At 38.9% G+C, this 23,830-nt stretch overlaps 1 protein-coding gene across 3 annotated transcripts in view; it reads right to left on the reverse strand.

Moving 5' to 3' along the window:
• LOC126092301 (autophagy-related protein 16-1-like) overlaps nucleotides 1–14,939 on the reverse strand; it is a 106,283-nt gene extending 91,344 nt beyond the window's left edge. For all 3 annotated transcript variants that reach the window (XM_049907823.1, XM_049907822.1, XM_049907824.1), the window contains exons 1-2: nucleotides 14,653–14,939; nucleotides 13,998–14,280 (exon numbers count right to left, since the gene is read on the reverse strand). In XM_049907823.1, the coding sequence (XP_049763780.1) occupies nucleotides 13,998–14,280; nucleotides 14,653–14,767 (398 nt within the window). In that variant the 5' untranslated portion in view covers nucleotides 14,768–14,939. The remainder of the gene's footprint in view (nucleotides 1–13,997; nucleotides 14,281–14,652) is intronic.
• Nucleotides 14,940–23,830: the final 8,891 nt, after the last annotated feature.

The raw sequence follows: 23,830 nt of genomic DNA on the forward strand, positions 1-23,830 counted from the left end.
CTGAAAGATCCAAGTCAAAATAAGGCCCCAGGGATAGGCAATATTCCATCAGAACTACTGATATCCTTGGAAGGGCCAACCATGACAAAATTCATCTATCTGGCATGCAAGATGTATGAGACAGGCAAAATTTCCTCAGACTGGAAGAAGAAGTCCAAATCCAAAGAAAGCAGTTGCTGACAGTTGTGAAAATTAACAAACTATCAGTTTAGTAAGTTGTGGTTGCAAAATACTAACACAAACTCTTTACAGAAGAATGGAAAAATTGGTAGAATGCAATAACAGGGCAGATCAGTTTAGATTCCAGAGAAATGTAGGAACACACGAGACAATATTGATCCTATGACTTATCTTAAAAGGTAGGTTAAGGAAGGACAAACCTACATTTCTACCCTGTGTAGACTTAGAGAAAGATTTTGAAACTGCTGAGCTGAATACACTCTTTGGAATTCTGAAGGTAGCATGGGTACAATGCAGGGAACAAAAGGCTATTTACAACGTGTACAGAAACCGGATGGCAGTGATAAGAGGTGAAGGACATAAAAGAGAAGCACTGTTTTAGAAGCAATTGAGACACGGTTGTAACCTACCCCCTTGTTATTCAATCTGTACACTGAACGAGTAGTAAAATGCGCCCCGCCCCCCCCCCCCCCCCCACACACACACACACACACAAAAAAAAACACACCTTGGAGTAGGACTTGAAGTACACGGAGAAGAAATGAAAACTTTAAGATTTGTTGATGACATTGTAGTTCTATCAGCGACAGTGAAGGACTTGGAAGAGGAGTTCAATGGAGTAGAAAGTGCCCTGAAAGGAGGATATAAAATGAATGTCAACACAAGCAAAACAAGGATAATGAAATATGGTTGAATTAAGTCAGGTGATGCTAAGGGAATTCGATTAGGAAATGAGATACTGAAAATAGTAAATGGGTTTTGCTATTTGGACAGCAAAATAACTAATGATGTCCAAAGTAGAGAGAAAATGTACACAACTTGACTGAAAGTAGGAATCAGTAGATTGGACACATTCTGAGACATCAAGGTATCACCAATTTAGTATTGGAGAAAACTGTGGAGGGCAAACAAAAATCGTAGGAGGAGACCAGGAGAAGAATACAGTAAGCAGATTCAGAAGGATGTAGGCTGCAGTAGATATTCAGAGATGAAGAGGCACACACAGGAGACAGTAGCATGAACAGCTGCATCAAACCAGTTTTCGGACTGAAGACAACAACAACAAACAAACAAGTGTAGGTTATTGGCACAAACTCAAAAACAGGGACAAGGGAATAGTTCAAAAATGAATAAGATGTGTAGGTAACTACTATGAACAGCATAGTGAATGGATTATCATAGCAAAGACAGACACCAAGCTATAAACCAACACAGTACTACAGAAATGTATGCCAACTAAATCCTCAGATGATTAAAAGATTGAAAATTGTATTATTAGATGAAAGAAATTGTTCAGATAAGTGAGACAAAAATTTATTTCTGTTAAGTGACTGGAGTTAAATACTAGGAAAAGGCATAAAAGGCAAAATAATAGATCTGTGTGTATTTACATTTTTTAACTATTTAATTTTCATCACATTATGAAGACAAATCCTATATCATTGGGAGATGACATCTGGATGAATAAAATCAAAATTGAATAAAACCAAGACTGGCAGATTTTCTGTGGCTGATCAGGAGTTAAATAACTGTGCGTCACATGCCTAGGTTAGTTTGCACAGAGCCCTTATTACTCAATAGGTTATCTCCTAAGATAACCTGAGGGCTTTGGAGTTTATGAATCATTTGCACATTGAAATCTGATCCAGCAAATCATGGGCAACATCTTGATTGTAAAAACAAGCCAGCTGGCTGTATATCTCCCATTTGCTCTGAGGATCATCCACCGTGGTGGCTTCCTTTAAAGAACACATCTTTGTGGTTGATGGGTCCAGATTGTGAAATGGCCGTTGGGCTGAAGGATATTCTTTAATAACTTCCCACTGAGCAAAATCTGTGAGTGCTGGAGGGCAGCACAAAATGTCTATAGCTGAGAGTGGCTCTTAACAGTGCTGAACTAAGTGGTGTTGCCAATATTAAGGATACAAAGTTCTGAGAAATCATGAGGCACTCAACAAGCTGGACAAGCACTGAATAAGCCCCATTGCAGTTTGTCTGCACTGAAGTCTTCCAGTAGAAGAAATAGCTGCAGAGTCTTCTGAAACTGTTACTGTCAACAGCAGTGTGGGAGACATGTTAACAGTGGTGTTTTTGTTTGATTTTTCACTTAATTTCTTCCAAATTAGAGAAACATCAAAGCATGGTTGACTGGCTGAGGGAATCACTGGTTGACTCAGACTTCATAGCCCACAGTCTCAGTAGGCACATCTTGGTGGCTCAGTGCCAGAGCACAGATCTGATGATGTGGGGCTGAATCTTCAGTAGGTCCTACAGTTTTTTTCTGTCACTTGTTTCATCTCTTGGAATAAGTGACGTGAAAATTCCAAAGTTGCATCATCGTTCAGAGTCTGTATTAAATTGTAGCCCCCTCATAATTTGTTGAGAAGTCAGTTTGAAGGTCAGAAAAGGCAAGGGCATTCCCTGTCCACCAAGTCACTAACAGTCAAACACTATGGTATTCTAACCAATCTTTGGGTTGAGACCAGATTCACTTTTTAACTGTGTGTCTGTGAAGATGACATCAGTTCCACTAGACAGAACTAAGGTTGAGTGGGCTAGCAGTTTTGGGCTCTTAAGGTTGCCTGTTTTTTGGCTTTGCTTAAATTTTACTGATCAAAGTTGGGTTTCAAATGCTGTGGAGATACTAATGGATTTGTGCATCAATTATGTGTAAATGTGGCTTGATATGGAGCTGTAATGCATTGAGGATTCATTATATACATTGGGAGGTGACTTTCTGGAGCACTTTAGTAAGCTCATTTGCATGTGCGGGTTTTTACATACACCTTTGTGTGTGTTTATATGCTTACTTTTTTACACTAGTTCCACCACTGCAGTAATAAACTATGTCAGTAAGTAATGAGCTTGTTGCAGGATTTATGCCGTACTCATTTTACTGCATTCGTGCTTGATTACTTTAATTTTACGGGTCATCTTTTCCTGCACGTACATGGAACAATTCTAGATAGAGCGTTTCTGATGACAGTTAGCATACAATATTGAAGCTGTACATGAGGTGCCAGGGTCATACCCAAATATCTCACCCACACATACTGCCAATGTATCTCCAAAACAATTTGGCGTATAGAGTCAAACTTTAAACTGGATAAATATGAGAAGACTGAGCATATTGAAGGACAACACTGATGTTACGATCTTCTCCATTTCAACACGGGAGTTTTCCGTCACATTCCATACACAAGTCATATCATCAAGGCTCTCATTCTTCCATTAATTCACTACTGTCGAAATTTACCATTTCTTGCAGGTCACAACCCCTTTACCAAAATGTTAGATGATGTGCAGTTCTATCATGACTGGATATTATGCAGGCTGTTTTGCATTCTGCTGCAGTGTTGCTTAATGTGACGTGACAGTTCTACTCACAAAGACACTTACTGGAGACCTCTCACTGACTTCAGAATTTCTTGCTACCCCATACAAAATTTACTGTAGTTAGAGTGAAATCTATTTTAATGTAACTTTTCACTCTATAAACTATGGAAAGCCCAGGATGGAATAATGACAACATTATGAAAAGGATAGACTGCTACTCACTATATAGCAGAGATGTTGAGTTGTATGAACTGTACCCCTTTCCCTAAACCTCTCCAGTCCTTTTCCTTCACCCCTCTTCATCCCCCTTCAACTCTTCTGCCAGAAGGAGCAGCCACTAGCTTCGAAAGCTTGTAAAAGTTAAACCCTTTTGAGTGTGTGTTCCCTGCCACCGCTTGGTGAATAGATTTTTCATCTATCCATTTACATTATACTGTCAGTAACTGATTCTTTTCACTGTCATATGGTCATTGAACATATGACGAGCTTTGATCCTATATCATAAAGTTGTCAACACCGTGAAAGAAGCAAGATGGACAAAGAAGAGCTGAATTTAATGTGTGTTCTTAAAATGGTCCATAAAGAAATTAGCCATTACTCGACACAATAGAGAAACCATGGCTATTCCATCACTCATTTCATAAAACTTGCAACATGGCCTGTAGGTAAGTCCTGACACTGAGGACAGCGGAAATCATAAAAATCTTGAGGTTGTGCACAAATATGAAATGGCAAGAAACCTGTGAAACATATATCCTGCTAACTGTACAGTTGAGTGTTGAGTGGTTGATAGGCCAGGGCAATGCAGTTATGTGGGTGTGAATTCCTTACTCTAGTACCTTCCGCCGTGGAAGTTGAACACGCGCCAGAACAAATGGACGTGGTCAGCCCATAGAGGGCTCCACCTCGACAGTGGCTATTCCGCGCAGTGGCTCTCGTGCAGTGAGGGCGCCACTACTACGCCACGTGCAGACAGCGGCCAATAGCCGCTCCCTCCGGTTTCGTATATAGGGACCCGCTCTGCCCTAGTCCAGCCAGTCTGGTACTCGCTCTGGATTTCGTTTCTATCTCGGCAGTACTGCATTCTGGTTGTTGCTCGTTATTGACATTTGCCTGGCTCTGGTTCCGAGTGGATTCACTGTTGGTGTTTGGTGTTGTGGTTTCCACAAGCCTCCGTTGTTTATCTCTTCCTTGTTGTGTTGGTCATGGTCGGTTGTTGTCAGTTGTCATTGGTCTGTCATCCGACTCATCCTTGTGTTTACCCGGTGGTGCGTGCTCCACTGCCGGCGGCTTTGCCGCCTTGTGGCTCCGATCCGCAGCCCAAGGCGTTCCTGCAGTTGGTTTTGGTTACTACACTTACTAGTTAGCTCAGGAGGACACCACCAAAGCTTGGCAACATTTCCAGTCACATTTATGTGTCAAATGATTGCTGTTTTGCCTCCCTTACGTTTTTTCCCGTCTCCTATTGCCTTTCCACACTGTCACCTATGTTTTCATTCTAGTCTGCGTTATGCAAAAATATTACCATTCTTTACTAGTATAGTACAGAACAGCAAGGCAGAAAGTAAAAAGCAGCAAACCACCCCACAGCATGTAATGTATAACCACCAAACAGATACAACTCTTCTTAAATCAATTAAGAGCTTTATCCAATGAATAGTATCACTAGGAGGCCGACCTGAAACCTGCCGCCTTTCTTACAGCTGGACATTCTGCGAACGAAATACAAACCTGCACCACAAAGAGGAAATCACACAAAGGCAGCAACTAGATTTTTTTTTTTTGGGGGGGGAGGGAGGGGGGGAAGGAGACCAGACAGTGAGGTCATCAGTCTCATTGGATTAGGGGAGGACGGGGAAGGAAGTCAGCCATGCCCTTTGAAAGGAACCATCCCGGCATTTACCTGGAGCAATTTAGGGAAATCACGGAAAACCTAAATCAGGATGGCCGGACGCGGGATTGAACCGTCGTCCTCCCGAATGCGAGTCCAGTGTAGCAACTAGAGTACAGTACATGGAAAGCACAGAAAAGATTAAGAACGGGAGTCACAAAATGCAAAGTAAACATGGTTATGTGGGGCTACTCCAAAGATGAGCAGTGCAAATGTGTGGAAACACTGACAATTGAACGTTTGCTCATAGGTTCAGGGATGGAGTTTGTTCTCACAGCAGAAGATCTATTTTTGCTCAATGACAAGTCCATTAAAGCTGCATAGTTCTGGAGGAAGAGACTTTAGATGCTATTGCCTAGAAACAGAGAGTAAAGTAAGTACTAGTGCAGTTTTGTAAGACTTTGTGGCACTACTACTTCGACGTAATGTTCATTATCCACCTACCTATATGACTGCCAGATTTCAAGTTAATATTACTCAGTGATTAAATGATGTGCTACATATACAGAAAAATTATGTTTTGTTGCCCATTGCAGAACTAGTTAATAATGAAAATATTTAACAATGAAAACAAAAACTATGAATGTTCAATGATATTGTGAAAAAGTTTGTAGTCCTATTGTGAATTATAACAAAGAAATTTCAGCATATTAGATACTAAATAACTCTTTTCAATTTTTCAAGTTTGTATATTACACACAGTAAGTGTAAATAAATTCACGCACATAAATACAACCTCCATATTGTTCAGGTTTTTGATTTTAGCGCTAGAGAACATGAGTAACAGCAAATGGGTACAGGGTGCCCTAAGCCATGTCCAGCAATACTGCCATGTGTTTGGGTGAACTGTCAATACCAATCCCTCATCTCACAGAGACCATAATCTAGCCACTCCTCCTCCATACATTGTTCCTATCATTATTTAATGTAATATGTGTCTACCACCACTTCTCATAAGGCAAAGGTTTTCCTGTGAGCTGTGATCACTGACATACAAACACATATTCTCACACCATGGAACCATCCTTCAGCACAAAGTGAATTTTTTTTTCTTTTTTTTCTGGATCCTCCAACTGTTCTCCACACATCCCGTAACAGCCAGCTCACTTAATCATTTATCTGTTTTCTGCACATATTTAATGTGTTTATATCACATTTTTCTTTTAAGCCTTCAATTTTTATCTTCAGTACTCTCCTAAAATGCTTACCCATACTTATCACTCCAGGACGTCATTAGCACTCCTATTTCTCTCCACGAAGCAATAAAGGTAGACCGCTGGGATAACACAGCCATGGAAGTATAGGTGTATTCTGTACCACTTAGCTCTGAAGGGACACACTGTCAGAATGCTTAGCAATGTTTTAAATGTTTTCATAGGTCTGCCTCAACTTTATCGGGAATTTCTAACATTTCCTCCCATTATTCAGATTCCAACCAGGGCTTTACATTCTCACTCTGCAGTAGAGTGTGTGCTGATATAAAATTTCTTGGCAGAATAAAACTGTGTGCCAGATGAAGACTCAAACTTAGGACCTTTGACTTTTGCAGGCAAAGTGAGCTATGCAAGTTATGATTCACAAACCATGCTCAAAACTTTATTTCTGACAATATTCATGTCCTACCTTCCAAACTTCACATACATTCTCCTTTGAAACTTGCAGGACTATCACTCTTGGAAGAAAGGCTATTGCAGAGACATGGCTTAGCCACAACTTGAGACATGGTTCCAGTTGGCAGAGCATCTGCCTGCAAAAGTCATAAATCCCAAGTTCAAGTCTTAGTCCAGCTTTCCATTTGTTACTTAAAACCTATAATGAGATTTGCTGTCCTTCTTAGGAACTTATCAACCTCCTCTATCAATTCTTCCCAATAACGGTGCCCAGACTGACAAACAATATTGAATAATTAGTAAAACATGGGTTTTGTAAGCTGCATCTTTCAATGTGAAACACACCTCCTTAGCATTCTACCAAACTATTTTAGTCTGTCATCTACCTATTCTACAAGGAACATTATACAGTCAAACAACAATGAGTCTTTCTGTCTAGTTATGTGTAATGCTTGACATTTGTTTATACTGAGGTTTAACTGTTAGTTGCTACGCCACGCATCTATTCTCTATAGGACTTCCTGCATATTGCTACAATTTTCTGGTGTTGCAGGTTTCTTATATACACTGTCTGTAACAGATTCAGAAGAGCTACTGACACTATCCATCAGGTCATTAAAATATACTGAACAGTAACAACACAGTAACACTCACACGCAGCCACTTGAAATTTACTTATACACCTGAAAATATAGACACCTCCTTGATGTCACATGAATCCAGACACAAATCTGGACCAATATCCTTTATGCTCATATTTTATTCTGTAGGTGACAGTGCAGAACTATACTGAATACCCTTTGAAGTTAAGGTACAAAACATTAAGCTAGATGAAAAAAATGATGATGTCAATAAACTAAAAAATGGATGAGCCAACAGTTTTGTAACACAGTCAACATTGCAGTTACAAAGCTTACACTAAAGCTCAGATAATACACAAAATTTTAAACAACAGGGCCCATTCCACATACCTTGCAGGTAAAAAAAGAACTGAGAGAGCCAATCCAACTGAGTTAACAACACTACCGTTAGCAGATTCCAAGCACATTCCTACAGAGAGGATTTTCTTTCTCCAAAAAGGTCATAATGTGTCAGCACACAATATGTTCCATAACACAACAGACTGACATCAACAATGTATCCCTATAATTATGTGCATCTGTCCTTCAGTGGACCATAGAATGACCATCCTCACCAAAATAAATTTAAGAAAAAGACTTCAGCATCACAGTCATCTGTGTGTATGAAACAAGGAAGGAGATTATGGTTAATGGCATTTCAATGAAAAGTTCAGTGCACACAGAGCCAAAGCTCAAACTGGGAAAGGGTAGGGAAGGAAAGCGGCTGTGGCCTTTCAAAGTCAATACATGCAGTCATTGATGCCTTAAGGACACAGATTGTCTCCTTCACAAGTGTGTTTTAGTAGCTCAGTGGGTAAGTACCAGGCTACGAGTTCTATGTCTGGGGTTCAAACTACTTTCAGTCCTAGTATTTTTATTAAGAATATTAGGGAAATGGTAGATTCTACTCACTATAGAGATGACCTATTGAACTGCAGACAGCCACAACAAAAAGACTTACATATTATAGCTTACGGCCAAAGCCTTCTTCAGCAAAGAAAAGACACACACATTCTCACAAGCCGGCATACCTCATACATACATGACCGCTACCACTGGCAGCTCCAACTGAAATGTGACAATGTGTATTTTCTTTGCCGAAGAAAGATTTGGCCAAAAGCTATAAGGTACACAAGCATTTTCATTGTGCCTGCATGCAACTCAACAGGTTATCGTTGCTGTGAGTAGCAATCTATTCTTTTCCTAATATTGCTGATATTCCAACCTGGAGTTTCTAGTATCTTTGTTGTCATTTATGGCTTTTTCACCTCCGACAATGATTTGCAAATGTAAAAAAATATCATATATAAAACAAGGGAAAGGCAATCACTCACCTACAGTGGAGTGATATTTGGAGCATAGAAACATGCAACAAAAAGCAGTGTTCACACTAGCTTTCAAGCTCTTTCTCTTTTCCTAGTAAAAGAACACAAAAAAATACCCAAATATACATTCCCATGGTGAGACTAATTATTGATTACTGAAAGCTGTTGCCTGGACTAATGGAAGTTGGGAGGTGCAGGGAAAGATGCACAAGGCAAGGAGGCGGTAGTGAGATAGAGCGAAGCATGTCTTTTGGCAGATGACTCATTGGCTGCCCAAAACGACGAAAGAAGTTCAGAGAGTAGAGCATGTAAGATATAAAGAGTGATGGAGAGGGAGGGAAAAGCTGAGAGGAAGGGGAGATAACTAACACACACACACACACACACACACACACACACACACACACACACACACACACACACACACACAGAGAGAGAGAGAGAGAGAGAGAGAGAGAGAGAGAGAGAGAACCTGCATGCTGGGGGTAGAGGAGAAAGAGGAAGTGTGTCGAGGGAAGGCAGTATACAGGATCTGGACATGGAAAGAGTGGTGTTGGTGGAGGAGAGAAGGGGAAAGGTAAGGTAAGGTAGTGGGAAATGAAGTTAGTGGAGATCTAGACCTGAGGGATTGCAAGAATATAGGATATGCTGGAAAGAGAACTTCCAACTGTTTATTCTAAAGAAACACGAAGTTTGTTATTTCTCATGTCCATAAAGAATGCTGTGCAATAATTGCAGCATAGCCAGTCTGGCCAGAGGTAACTATTGTGTGGTGAAGTACGCGTGCTTGTGTGAATGTGTGTGTGTGTGTGTGTGTGTGTGTGTGTGTGTGTGTGTGTTTATTTCTCTCTTTTCTGAAGAAGGCTTTGGCTGAAAGATTATAGGTAATAGTCTTTTCATCATGCCTGTCTGCTACTCAACATGTCATCTTTCTGGTGAGTAGCAATTTGACCTTTTCATAATATTGTTGGTATTCCAACAAGGACTTTAGAGTGTTTGATATATAACATGGCTGTTTTCACATGTGGCCCCTCCTTCTACAGAATATGTGATGCCTTTGACTGGACTGCTGTAGGAGGTGGTGGGTGGGTGTACGGGACAGGTCTCGCATCTGGGCCGACCACAAGGAAATGAGCCACGTGGTGCAGGATTGGGAGCAGCAGTATAATAGGGATGGACAACGATATCCTGTAGGTTGGGTGTGTTACAAAACATTACCTTGGGTGATGTGGGTGGGATATCCCTCATATCAGTGTATAACGAGAGATAGTTGAAACAATGGTGAAGGATGTGGTTGAGCTTTCCAAAGCCAGGGTAATACTGGATGTTTGGAAAGGCCTTGCAGCCATGGCAAGGGAGTTGGTGGTGTACTAGGACATCACATTCACAGTGACACATAAGGAAATATCATGTTGCAACATGGTTCAGAGCTGAAGTTAAGAAGTAGGTCCCCTGTAACTGTGCCAGTAGGTCAGTTCAAAGGCATGACAAATACAAGGGGATACCACCCACAGGATGACAATGTCTAGTAAAGCACTGTGGTATTCAAACCAACCTTCAAGTTGAGGACATTTTTGCTTTTACTTCACATAAACTGAACAAAAAATTTAATGTCTCTTAGTCACCAAGAAATCAAAGCCCGTGCCCTCATTCCCTGATTCTCTAACTGTTCTGAGAAGTTTTCAGAAAAATGAATGATAACATCAAAAGATAGTGCCAAGGAGCAACAAGTAGTCAGAATATAGTACAGTGTTTTTAAGTTGGCCAACCACTCCTTAGAGTGCACCATGTGTCTAACTGTGATCCAGGACAATTCACCAGCTTTAGTCTGTCACTCAGTTTGTCAACCAGCCTCAAAGGGTCATTTCAAGCTTAAGCATGCACACACTGTCACTTTATGGCAAGACAAGCTGTCAATACAGGAAGCTGCCTGTCTAAATGGCATACAGCACACTGACATTCAAACATTTAACTGATATTTTGCAAAACGATACTTTCAAGATCTACTTCATAGTGCTAGTCAGTGATCAAAACCACTGGCTGATAACTATTACCTATAAATTGTGAGTCATACGTACCCCAAGGAGGATTCGACATATCACACTTTATGGTGGCAACTGGGAGGGCTTTGTCAACTCAGAAAATACACAAATGTCTGCACACAAATTTGGCCTCTAGCTATCCATTATTAACGACAATTCTAAAAACCTTTCTGCAGAAGGTAAGAATCAACCAAATAGATGACCTGCTAAGAGAATCCAATCGAGCACGTTTAGGACAAATTGAAACTTGTAGTATATTGTGGCAGGAAACCTTATTATTCAGTGGATGACCTTGGAAGAGCATCCATCAAAAAATGACAAAGGCTATAGCAGCAATGTCTCGCCCAATATTTGGAAAGTCTGGCAATTTTGACCATTCCTAGTCTTTCATTCTCTCCTCACCTGGAACCTAAGTCCACAAACATTCACAGATATGCATGTAGAGCAAAACTTTTAATGTACAGTTTATATTTCCATCAGAATTTAAGATTTCACTCCTGTTCCCTTCTAGTTTCAGCTTACTTTCTGTTCCCTAATATGCGGGCATCATTCCCACTAATAAAAACAGACTATTTTTAGGTTCTTACCTGCAATGTACCTGTAGTTACCTAATGTCATTTAACCATCTTACTTTTCTACCCTAAAATATGAATGTTCTCCTTAAGAACAAGCCTCACATGACAGATACTTAAACAATTTTTGTAAAAACCTGAGTAACCTGACATTTACATACAAAATTTGGTTGTCCTCTGTTTGCTCAACTGAAATTGTATGAAATGGTAGAGGGCATGAAATAAGAAAATGTTGAAATCTTAATTTATGTTTTCAACTGGAGACACAGATCTGGAAAATATAATGGAAGCTCTGACCTGCACAGAAAGTGGGTACAGGTTACGAAGTGGACCCCCCCCCCCCCCAACTCCATTGTTCATGATATCTGTATTATATATATCAAAATACTTACTGGAAACTTGCACATAATATGATATAGATTTTTTGAATTTGTGTGTGTTTAAAATGGGAAGTGTGTTAAATATGGTATGAAAAGAAAACTTTGCTACGTTAAATGTCAGTCTCTTGCCACAACCTTTATTTGGCATTCACATTGATGGGCTCTGCCAACTCAAAAACAAATTATCACCATCCACCCTAACCAAGACCATGGGAAACACTTAAGATCAGTCAAGATTTCAAGGTGGTGTCCCAACACCACACTCCAGCCAGAATGTGAATAATCTGTTTGTTTATTCCAGCTCTGACAAATGATGTAAAACTTCATTATAAACAAATAAAAAGAATACAATTACATGTGGACAGAAATACGCCTAGCCTTCATCTGTAGTATCAAAATAAATTCTAAGTACTTAGAGCACAATGTGAGGCAACAAAGTAAGAAAGGCTACGATTAGTTAACACCATAGCACCACTCCGACAAATTAATGAAATCATCAATATCACAAAGATTTAAGCCTCAACTAACAACAAATCAGTGCAGACAGGAACACAAAAATATCAGCAAAATAAAAGCTGACCATCTGATGGCCGCTTCATGGGAATAGGTGGTCTTAGGTGGGGATGTTCTTGTAATTAACACTTTCAAACCCCACTTATCACCTTACAGTCTAATATCAACCTATGCTACAGTTTATCATCAGCACAACATCAATTAAAATAATAATAATAATAATAATAACGTTCTCACAGTGACATCACTGGTCATATCAGAACAACAATGCTCTTCCCCTATACACTCACCATTTCCACTAAACCCCAGAGATCTAGTAAAGGAGATGATATAAGCCACCATCCATGTCAAGCAAACAACATATTGTAAACGAAACACACAATTGAAATATACAAATAAAAACACTAAACATGCCACCTATGAAACATATGATATCGCACTTAAAGAAATATACCATTGGCAGGTCAAGAGAAATGTTCAATTGCGTAGTCTTTGGCCATTGACAATTATAGTCGCTGCTGTCACGTCCCCTTTGGTGCACATATTCACAGTTTTTTTTTTTTTGTTATCTGGTGAAGCCAATGAATATGAAAGCATAAAAACTGGTTGTGATAACATACTGATTTGTAGCTTTGCCAGAGGCCTAGGCTACACAGCACAGTGGTAGGTCAGTTTAAAGTTGGCAATGGCAACGGATGTGATATTAAAAAAGAAAACTGGTTGTGGTGACAGACTGATTTATAGCTTAGTCTGTTTGGAAAAATTGCCCGTAACATCACATTATAGTCGTCTTATTGTCTACAGTGTTTGCCACTTGTTGCCTACGTCATTGGTCAAAGCTGACAATCATAGCAAACATTCCTCTAACTCCCCACAGCTTACTGTTCTTCACAAGACCTAGAAAATTATGACTCAACATTCAATTAATGACAATGTCATTATGGAAATTACCTCAGTTAACGCCGGGCAAAGAAATTAATCATGTCCTTTTCAAAGGAATAATCCAAACAATTGCCTTAGGCTATCTTTAAGAAACCATGGGAAACCTAAATCTGGATGGCCAGACAGAAATCTGAATCAACTGAAAGTGAGTCCAATGTGTTGCCACTGTGCAGCCTTGAGCGGTATGAGAAAACATGGAATGAACTGAATAGGATAAGTGGTACAGCACAATAATAAATGAAGCACTGATGAACAGAGACAACACTCAACACAATGATCCATTATTTTACTAATGTAGACTAGGGTAAAGAAACAATTTTATGAATACTGTCACAGTTGACAAGAAAAAGGTGGTGAGAGAAAGAATCAGCCAGTCTTCAGTTAAGGCACATGTATGTCGTCACACTATGAATCGTTACCTCACGGGGAAAAGCCGACATCCCATATCGGTAGATTGTCCCCCATTTGTCTGTTTGCACACATATGACGTCAAATACTACACCATCAACACGTCACGGAACGAAGCCAATATCGGGATCGTCACTTAAAATAATTTAAATACGATTAATCGCTACCAAATCCGTACCTGATTTCTAAGGCATTGAGCTGTTTCTCCTTCTCCTGGAGTTTCTTGTTTAGATCTATTATCTGTTGCGCATTTTCCCCCTTTCGACGGTGAAGTTCTGTAAGTTCCTCTTGCTGCATGAGTAGCTTTTGTTCCAGGGCCTGCACTCTGTCATTGGGTTTTCCATCAGACAAACTATTTCTCGGCAGTCTTTCGAGGGATTGTCGGCGCAAGGTCTCATTTTCAACGAATAATTCACGATTTTCAGTTCGTAATGCTGCCGCACTTTCAAAAAGGCGATTATCTGAAAGCGAGTAACACAAATTGCATCACAAAATATTTTTCGATGACAATTTACAAAATTTCTTAAATCTTTTATAAATCGCTGTGTGACTTTGGCGTGATACGAAAACACGATGAGGTTGGAGCACATTATGGTAACACAGATGTTTCGTGAGTCACATTGAATAAATATCGTTGCAGCATTAAAAAACAACGCCACATCTATTAAAATTGTATAAAACATGGTAATGTTCAGCAGGATATTCCCACAACACAGTTACATCAAGATTTATAGGTTAGGAAATCGTAAACATTACCTACACTTCACCCATTACGATTAAAAACGCTCCATGACTTTATTGAATGGCTTTTGCAGCCCGAGTGAATTACTTACGGAGGGCTATGAGGTCATTAAAGGGCTGACATTCTTGTCTGTTTCTGTTTTGCAGTTGTGACAGGATACTTTTTCTCCAATCTGAAGTTTCTCCGAAGAGGTTAGGTGTTGCCATTTAATTTTGTTTTGTGTCTATTGGTCAGCTGAAAAAAGAGTTTCTCGAAACATTGGGATGAACTGTCATAATGTTGAAATACGTTGTCAAATTTCCCTACTGCCATCAACTTTTAAAAAACATCTATCACCACAGCCTTCTTACTTAGCGCGCCGCACTGCACTACGATAGTCTTTGGCGCCAACCATAGAATATGTATATCTAAGAAGTGATCATGATCTACTGCGCATGTTCTCAACATCAAACCGGGCCAGTCACGTCATTTTGGGGCAACGTTGCCTGTCTATAGTTTGCGGTAATATCGCAACTTGAGTATTACATGTATTTCCCTTGCTTTATATACGTTTCTGCACGTTTGAGTATTAGTAACAGCTATGGTGCAGTATTGTTGTTGCTAACGATGTAAAGAGAAGTATGTGAAAGGAGGATAAGGTACTTTTCATAGCTATGTACAAAAAATGTATAACGGTAAATGACGTATTGATATAAAGCACATTATATCGAGACACAGTGCTATAAAGTACGGTATTGTATTGTAGAGATAATTTCTGTGATTTTATGGCCGTGTGTTTACAAGACAAGTTCAAATGGCTCTGAGCACTATGGGACTTAACATCTGAGGTCATCAGTCCCCACAAGACAAGTGCTAGATAAACTTGCAAGTGTGTTATAGTAAACTGCTAGCCAGCGTATACATACTACTACTAAGTTAATATGCGAATTTATATATGACAGTCTGATTAATTTCCGCAGGTTCACAAACCCTTGTGTGTATCTAAGTATTTCCACGTGAGATAGTTTCCTATACAGTGTCATTATAACGTAATTAATTAGAAGAAATTCGACAATATGAATCAATGAAATACAATACCTAACTCTTTCATTTCTTAGCCCATAATCAAAAGTAAGTTAAATGGAGTGGAATCTGAGCTATGATATTGTTGCAAAAGAGCACAATACCATTGCTCATCACATCTTTAAGCAAACTTCAGTTCCTGGTATCTAATTCTTAAGATGACTTTAAAATGCATGTACAAAGTTTCACATTACTTCTGAAGGTGATCCGTCTGTAGCAGCGAAGTAATAGCACTGAAAATACGGTAAGCACTATATGGGCTAAATTGCACCATCCCAGGACCATGTGACTTGAGCTGTAGTAGATTTTTCGGACAGAATACTCGTTCTGCACACCCGACTGTTCATGCCATAGATTTTAGTACTCTAAGGCGACAACACATTACAACATCTCCATTTTGGAGATCTGGCTGCCTGAGATTTCACATATGTAGGTGTAAGTTCTTTGAAAACTATCTCATCACCAGTTGCCTCAAGGAAGCGGCGAGGACTTCAGCGTAGTAGAAGTTGACACCATGTGGCAGCCCATTCATTCTACGTTCAGTACTGTTAAAGGATTGTAAATAATGTTACAAGTTCATATTTGTTTCTGTTATGTGTGTGTAAGTATCTTTGCTGCATTTGTTCATTATATTAGAGATCTGTGAAGTTTTAAAAATATATAGTTGTTCTGTTGTTGATCTTACTTTAAGTTCTGGCACTTTAATAAATCTTTGCATAATCACTTAGATGTTGTATATATTCTAACATGGTAGCAGAAGAGCGTGGTTCCGATTAGCATTGATTTGATCTATAATTGAGACGTGTTTAATAGTGTCAGAATCGACTAATTCAAGCAGACGGCTTGCGACGCGATCACCCTTTTTGCAGACAGTTTACGAAGTTATTCGACGTTTTTGTAAGCGTAAACAGAAAATAAGGGCAAGACATCATGACTGAAGAAAAACAACAGGTTGAAAAATTAAATGGCGAAGAAAATTGGGCTACCTGGTGTATTCTCATGAAGGCTGTCTTGGAATGTGACACTCTTTACGACGTTGTATGCCGATCTTTTGTGAAACTCGAAACAAATGTTGAAGATTATGTAAAGAAATTAAGTGCTTGGACGAAAGCGAATTCAAAAGCGAAGAAACGTCTTGTTTTATCACTAGAAACAAAACCGCTATTTCGAGTAGCTACACGTGAAACTGCAAAAGATGTTTGGGATAAGTTACACCAGATTTATGATATTCAGTCTGCTGAAAATATCGACTTGTTACGACATAAATTTCACAATATCGAGTGGGAATGGTCAGGTGGTATGCAAGGTCATTTAGCAAAATTTGACGAAGTAGAAGTAAAGATGTCTATGCTAAATAAACCAACAGAGGAAGCTGATTTGTGTGCACGTTTGCTTCAGACGCTGCCAAAAGAATTTGATCACATTTACGTAACTTGGCATGATCTACCACAAGCTGACAAAACATGGCATGAACTACAGAAAAGGTATTTGAATTATGAGCTGCGAATTGAAGACAGAGAAGAAACAAATGTAGCTGCTGCAATGTTTTCAAGAACCAAGGGAAGTGTATCTACACAGCAACGAAGCAAAAATTAAATTGGGTAATGTGAAAGAAGTGCAAAATTCAAGCAAGCGCGATGTGAAGAAATGCTTTTCATGTGTTAAGATTGGACACTTTTTGAAAGATTGCAAAATGGGCATAGCAAAGATCAGACACTCAGCAAAAGAGGTATGTTACTGATAGCCCAGAGAGAAGGACCAATAACAAAGGTAAGGCACTCTCATGTTTTTATTCTTTTGGTGCGATGAGTAATCGTGATATGGAATGGATTTTAGACTCAGGTGCATCTGTGCATATTGTTAAAGATAAATCAAATGATATCAAAGATAAGACTCATATGGGAATATCTACTGTTGATGGCAACAAGCTCCAATGTCACCTGGCTGGGAAACTAGATCTACGTGTAAGTGTAAATGGTGAATCAGATATGGTTACAGCACACAATGTTCATTATGTGAAAAATGTGGCAACTAACCTGCTGTCTGTAGGGGAAATTGTCAAGGAAGGAAATTCAGTCACTTTTGACACGCAGGGTGCAAGAGTAATCAGTGAAAGTGGTGAAGTTATAGCTACAGCAAGTAACGAAAGGGGTATTTTTAAGTTGGATACCATTGACAGTAAACATAAAAATGTTAGTGATTCAGTATATTCAGCAGAAGGTTTTTTATGGCACCGGAGGCTGTGACATATAAATAGAATGAGTATGTCGATAATAAAGGATATGGTAAAGGGAATACAGAATTTTAGTGTGTCCAAGGATCCTTGTGAGACATGTATAAAGGGAAAACAAGCAAGGTTACCCTTGAAGACTAGTAAGAGTAAATCCACAGAAGTCTTACAGTTAATCCACACAGAAGTGCGTGGCCTTACGTTTATTGATGATTACTCACGATATACTCATGTTTATTTTCTTAGTTCTAAAGACCAAGTGAGAGATATCTTTGAGGATATTGCAATATGGTTGAAAGGTCGAGGGGAAAGAAGATCAAGATCATCCGGTCTGATAATGGGAGAGAATATATTAACCAGAAATTGAAGAAACTTCTGGCAGAAAAGGGAATCAGGCATCAAACTACCATAAGGTACAGCCCGTGTCAAAATGGGGTTGCTGAGAGGGCTAATAGGACCATTGTTGAGAAAGCAAGGAGCATGATGACTGACGCTGAATTATCCGAAGATTTTTGGGCAGAGGCAGTGTCAACAGCTGCATATTTGAACAATAGATCACCTACAAAAGCATTAAAGAATAGAACCCCTTATGAGATATGGATAGGAAAGAAACCTGATCTAAGCAATATAAGGGTTTTTGGGTGTGATGCAATGGCACATATTCCAAAACAGCTAAGGGGAAAATGGGATCCAAAAGCTAAAAAGTATATTTTTGTAGGCTATTGTGAAAATTCAAGGGGCTACCGATTAATGGATCCATTGACTAAAAAGATTGTCACAAGTAGAGATGTAATATTCTTTGAAAATAGAAAGGACTCAAAAGGGAGCAAAACCACTAAGTCAACTGCACCTAGTTCAGAAGGTGAAACCTTGTGTGAGGAAACAGAAAGTGAAGAAGAGGAAGACGACAGCCATGGACAAATGAATACAATTTATGATGACAATGAGTTAGAGGATAAAAAAAATGAAGAAAACAATGTAAGGCATTCTACTCGCGTACCAAAACCGAAGGAATATCCGGATTTTGAGAAGTATACAGCACAGTCTTTTAATGATGAGCCAAGAACAGCAGAAGAAGCAATGAGTGGCCCAAACTGTCAAGAATGGAAATAAGCGATGAAGAGAGAATTAGAATCTTTATATCAGAACGAAACCTTTGAATGGGTAGATATGCCAGGAGATAAAAAACCACTGCTGGCAAGATGGGTATTCAGTTTGAAGAACCCTGAAAGCTCATTACCAAAATACAAAGCGAGACTTGTGGTAAAAGGATATTCACAAAAACAAGGGGTAGATTACAAAGAAACTTTTTCACCTGTAGTCAAGTATGCATCATTGAGATATCTTTTAGCCTTGGCAGTAAAACGAAATTTAATAATTCATCATATGGATGTTAAAACAGCATATTTAAATGGGAAATTAGAGGAGGAGATATATGTCATTCCACCAAGGGAAGCCATAAAAACCAGATCAGAAAGTAAAAAGATTTGGCGTTTGAGAAAAAGTATTTATGGACTTAAACAAAGTGGACATTGCTGGAATCGATGTCTACATGAAACTCTAATAAATATGAATATGAAGCAATCCAAGGCAGATCCCAGCATTTACTATAAAGAGAGAAAAGAGGAAATAATAATAATGGCGATATGGGTGGACGATTTCTTTATCCTGACTGAAAGTGAAGGCCAAATGAGAATTTTCAAGAAACAGCTGCAAACCAAGTTTAAGGTGCACGATTTGGGAGAAGTCAAACGTTATTTAGGTATGCAGATTACTAAGGATGAAGAAAGACAAGAATTGAGCATAAGTCAATCATCATACACGGAAAAAATATTAAAGAAATTTGGCATGAGTGATTGCAAACCCATAAGTACTCCAATGGAAGTAGGAGTGAAGTTAAGTGTAAATGAGACTGATGTAGAATGTGACAAGAATGTTCCTTATTTAGAAGCAGTAGGGAGTCTGTTATATTTGTCTCAAACGTCATGACCCGACATTGCTTTTGCCACCAATGCAGTGAGCAGATATTGCAGAGACCCAAAGGAAAAGCACTGGAAAGCTGTAAAGAGGATATTCCGATGCCTAAGAGGAACCTCAAACTATGAGTTAAAATACCATAGAGATGGTAACGCAAAACTAGAGGGATATAGTGATGCAGACTGTGGGAGTGAATTGGGAGACAGATACTCCACCACTGGCTGCTGTTTTAAATTAATGGGGGGCCTCACATCATGGTCCTGTCAAAAGCAAAAATCTGTTGCATTGAGCACCGTAGAGGCCGAGTGTATGACACTATCTTACACCACACAGGAAGCATTATGGCTACGAACATTAATAAGTGAAATAGAACCCAATTTAATTGAGGAACCTACAACCATCTTCTGTGACAATAAGGGAGCCATAAACCTAGCTAAAAATGAAGTTACTAGTGCTAGGACAAAGCATATTGATATACGGCACCATTTCATTCGGGACCCATAGAGCGACAGAACATTGCTGTGGACTATCTGCGCACAGAAGGCATGTTAGCTGACCTTCTGACCAAACCCTTGGAAAGGGAGAAGTTTGAGAAGATTGTGGGCCAATTTGATTTATCTTGTGGAAGCAACACATAAAATATAAGTTCAAGGAGGGGTGTTGGAATTGTGTGAACAATATATTTCGTGTGTGACGGCGCAAAGTGCACTGTGTAAAATAGACCTCTTTGGCATTGTCTAACACTCTTTGTGTGCGCTAATTATTCTGTTGTGTTCGCTACAAATTTTTTTTTGTTCTTGAATGTGCAAATATAGTTATTAGTAAAATGTCCTTTTTTTCTCCTTAATACTTATTCAGCTGCACAAATTCCAATAGTATACCTTCCAGATAGGCATTAAGTTATTGTTAGCTGAGATGTAAAATTCAATGATGAAATATTGAAGCAATTATTGAAGAGTGATGATACCAAATTAATTGACATATCGACTATGAATGATACAGAAACATCTGATTCTAATGATGACAAAATATCAAAAGAAAATATTACAAGACTGGATCATCAGGATCATGTAGAAGTGACTGAAAATGAAGATGGTCGTCGAGTTTTGAGGGACAGACAAACAATTAGAAGGTTGATACGTTACCGTCAAATCCTCAGATGTAGAAAATTGGAAAGCTGCAATGGATGAGCAAGTGGACTCACATCAAAATGTTGGTACTTGGAAATTAGTTGATTTACTAGCTGGAAGGAAGGCTATTGGAAATCGATGGGTGTTTGCAATTAAACTGGATAATAACAATAACATTGTATGGTACAAAAGCAAGGCTAGTTGCAAAAGGGTTTAGCCAAAGGCCAGGGCTTGATTTTTCCGAAACATCCAGTCCTGTGGTTAGGTTTGAAACTCCGAGAGCCCTCTTGTGTGTTGCTGTTCAAAGAAATTGGAACATCAAACAATTTGACATTAAAACAGCATTCTTGAATGTTAAACTGGAGGAAGAAATGTACATGCAACAACCACAAGGTTATGATGATGGCACAGGCCATGTTTGCAGACTGCCTCGAAGCTTGTATGGATTGAAGCAAGCAGCTAAATGTTGGTATGTTAAAGTTATACCTTAAGAAATCAAATTTGCGGGAGAATAGTGCTGATCCTTGTATGTATTTTAATGTTAATATAATCGTTTTATTTAATGTGGATGATGGATTGATAATGGGACCTGGGGAAACAGTTCATAATTACACAAAAGAATTGCATTAAGAGTTTGATATGGTAGTGGGTGAAGTGGATTGTTATCTTGGCTTGCAAGTCCAAAGATTTAATGATTGTATGAGGATTAATCAGACTGCATATTTGAAAAGAGTGTTAGCCAAGTATCATATGACTGATGCAAAGCCAATATCATTACCAATTGAGCCTGGATGGCTACCTGGTAATTCATCACCAGCTACTGATACCGACACTTACCGAGAAATTATAGGCAATCTCACATATTTAACATTAGGGACATGTCCAGACCTAGCTTATGCTGTAAATTTTGCTTCAAGAGCACAAGATTCGCCTACCAAATCACACCTAAAATTAATTAAACGAATTCTTCATTATTTGAAGGGTACAATAAATGAAGGAATTCAGTTTAGGAAAATGAACAATTCTGCTATAGAAGGCTATATCGATGCTGATTATGCAGGTGAAAAATTGAATAGACATTCAACAAATGGAGGTTTAATGAAATTTTTGTGGTGGACCAGTAATGTGGAAAAGTGAACTACAGAAATGTGTCGCACAATCACCAATGGAAGCTGAATTTGTTGCTGCCAGTGAGGCAAGTAAATCTCTAGTATGGCTTCATCTTTTATTGAAAGAAACTGACATTGTTGAAAAGAGTTCAATTCCTACTTTATGCATTGACAATCAAAGTGCTATTAAATATATCAAAGGTGCAGGATTCTATGAACGCGCTAAGCATATTGAAACACGCTATCAGTATGTACGACAGTTAGTCAATGAGAAGATCAGTGTCGAGTATGTTTCAACACAAGGTCAGGCAGCTGACATTCTTACTAAGAGCTTATCAGCAAAGAAGCTATCAAGAATGAAAACTTTGATTGGGATGGAAGTAACTAATGAAAATAAAGATTGAGTTAAATTCTTGATTTGGTGATGAAATACGAACTTGCGGAGAGTGTTAAACGATTGTAAATAATATTACAAGTTCATATTTGTGTCTATTACACGTGTACAAGTATCTTTGATGTATTTGTTTTTGTATTAGAGATCTGTGAAGTTTTAAACAATATATAGTTGTTCTGTTGTTGATCTTACATTAAGTTCTGGCACTTTAATAAATCTTTGCGCAATCCTTTAGAGGTTGGATATATATTTTTTTTATCCTAACAAGTACAAAAGTAAAGCTGGTCAAAATATCTATGGAGTCAGGTAATATCACAACCTTCACCATCAGCATTGTTTGGAATCTGGACAGGCAACACCATGTGGCACTGATCATATAAATGCCAGCTGAGGAAGAGTGGCTACAAATATTAACTATATGAAAGAAGAGTTGAACATAAAGCCAAACAAACTACTATTGGTTGTCAAAATGACTTCACTATAAGACCAAAACTCAAAAGAAAATGGTGGTTAATGCAGTGCACAATTCTACATCTACAGTCTTAGTACACAAACCACTGTGAAGTGCATGATATGAAGTACTTCTTGTTGTACTACATATTAGGTTTTCTTCCCATTCCATTCACATGTAGAATGATCACATACGGAAGAATCATTGCTTGCTTAAATGCCTCTGTACATGCAGTAATTAGACTAATCCGGGCTTCAAACCAACCAAACATGACCTAACGTTACAGATTTAATATAAATACATTATAACATCTCAAAGATTTTAGTATTTAACCACACCCACCATTTATTCAATACAGCGCTGTGCCTTGTAATGCCAGCAACTAATGTGACCAATTCTGTTCTGTACGGCAACAGATCCAGATAGATTTGATCACGTTGTGTTCATTTCTCTCTTTCCTGTAGACAGTTGAAATGTTCAGGGCAGCAAAGATTTGAAGGTCACAAACACAAGCAATAAATTGCTGCCAATATGGCTCATGGGGTGAAACTTGTATAGGGATTTGTAGGTAACACAGTCATGGTTCACTGCCACACCATTTGGAGTGCTGCAACCTCTATCATCTTGTTCCTTTATTGGTTGATTTAAAATCTTCCTCATTTATTTTGCTTTCCTTCGAAACAGAAGCTAGTTTCATAGCACTGTATTTCTGCTCACGAATTTGTGGGTGTTCTGCGCTCTTTGAATCGCATGGTGCATATGCTGATCATATTCTGCTTGATTTTAGATCACATTAGTAACTGCAGCACAATACAGCGGCAGCCAGCCAGTATTTTAGCGGGGCCAGAAGGATAACGGGATAATACTCCGGACACTATGAAAATCTTGGACACAGCAGAGGGGAACGAGGAAGCGT

Source organism: Schistocerca cancellata, chromosome 7 (genome assembly GCF_023864275.1).
Source record: "Schistocerca cancellata isolate TAMUIC-IGC-003103 chromosome 7, iqSchCanc2.1, whole genome shotgun sequence".
NCBI lineage: Eukaryota > Metazoa > Arthropoda > Insecta > Orthoptera > Acrididae > Schistocerca > Schistocerca cancellata.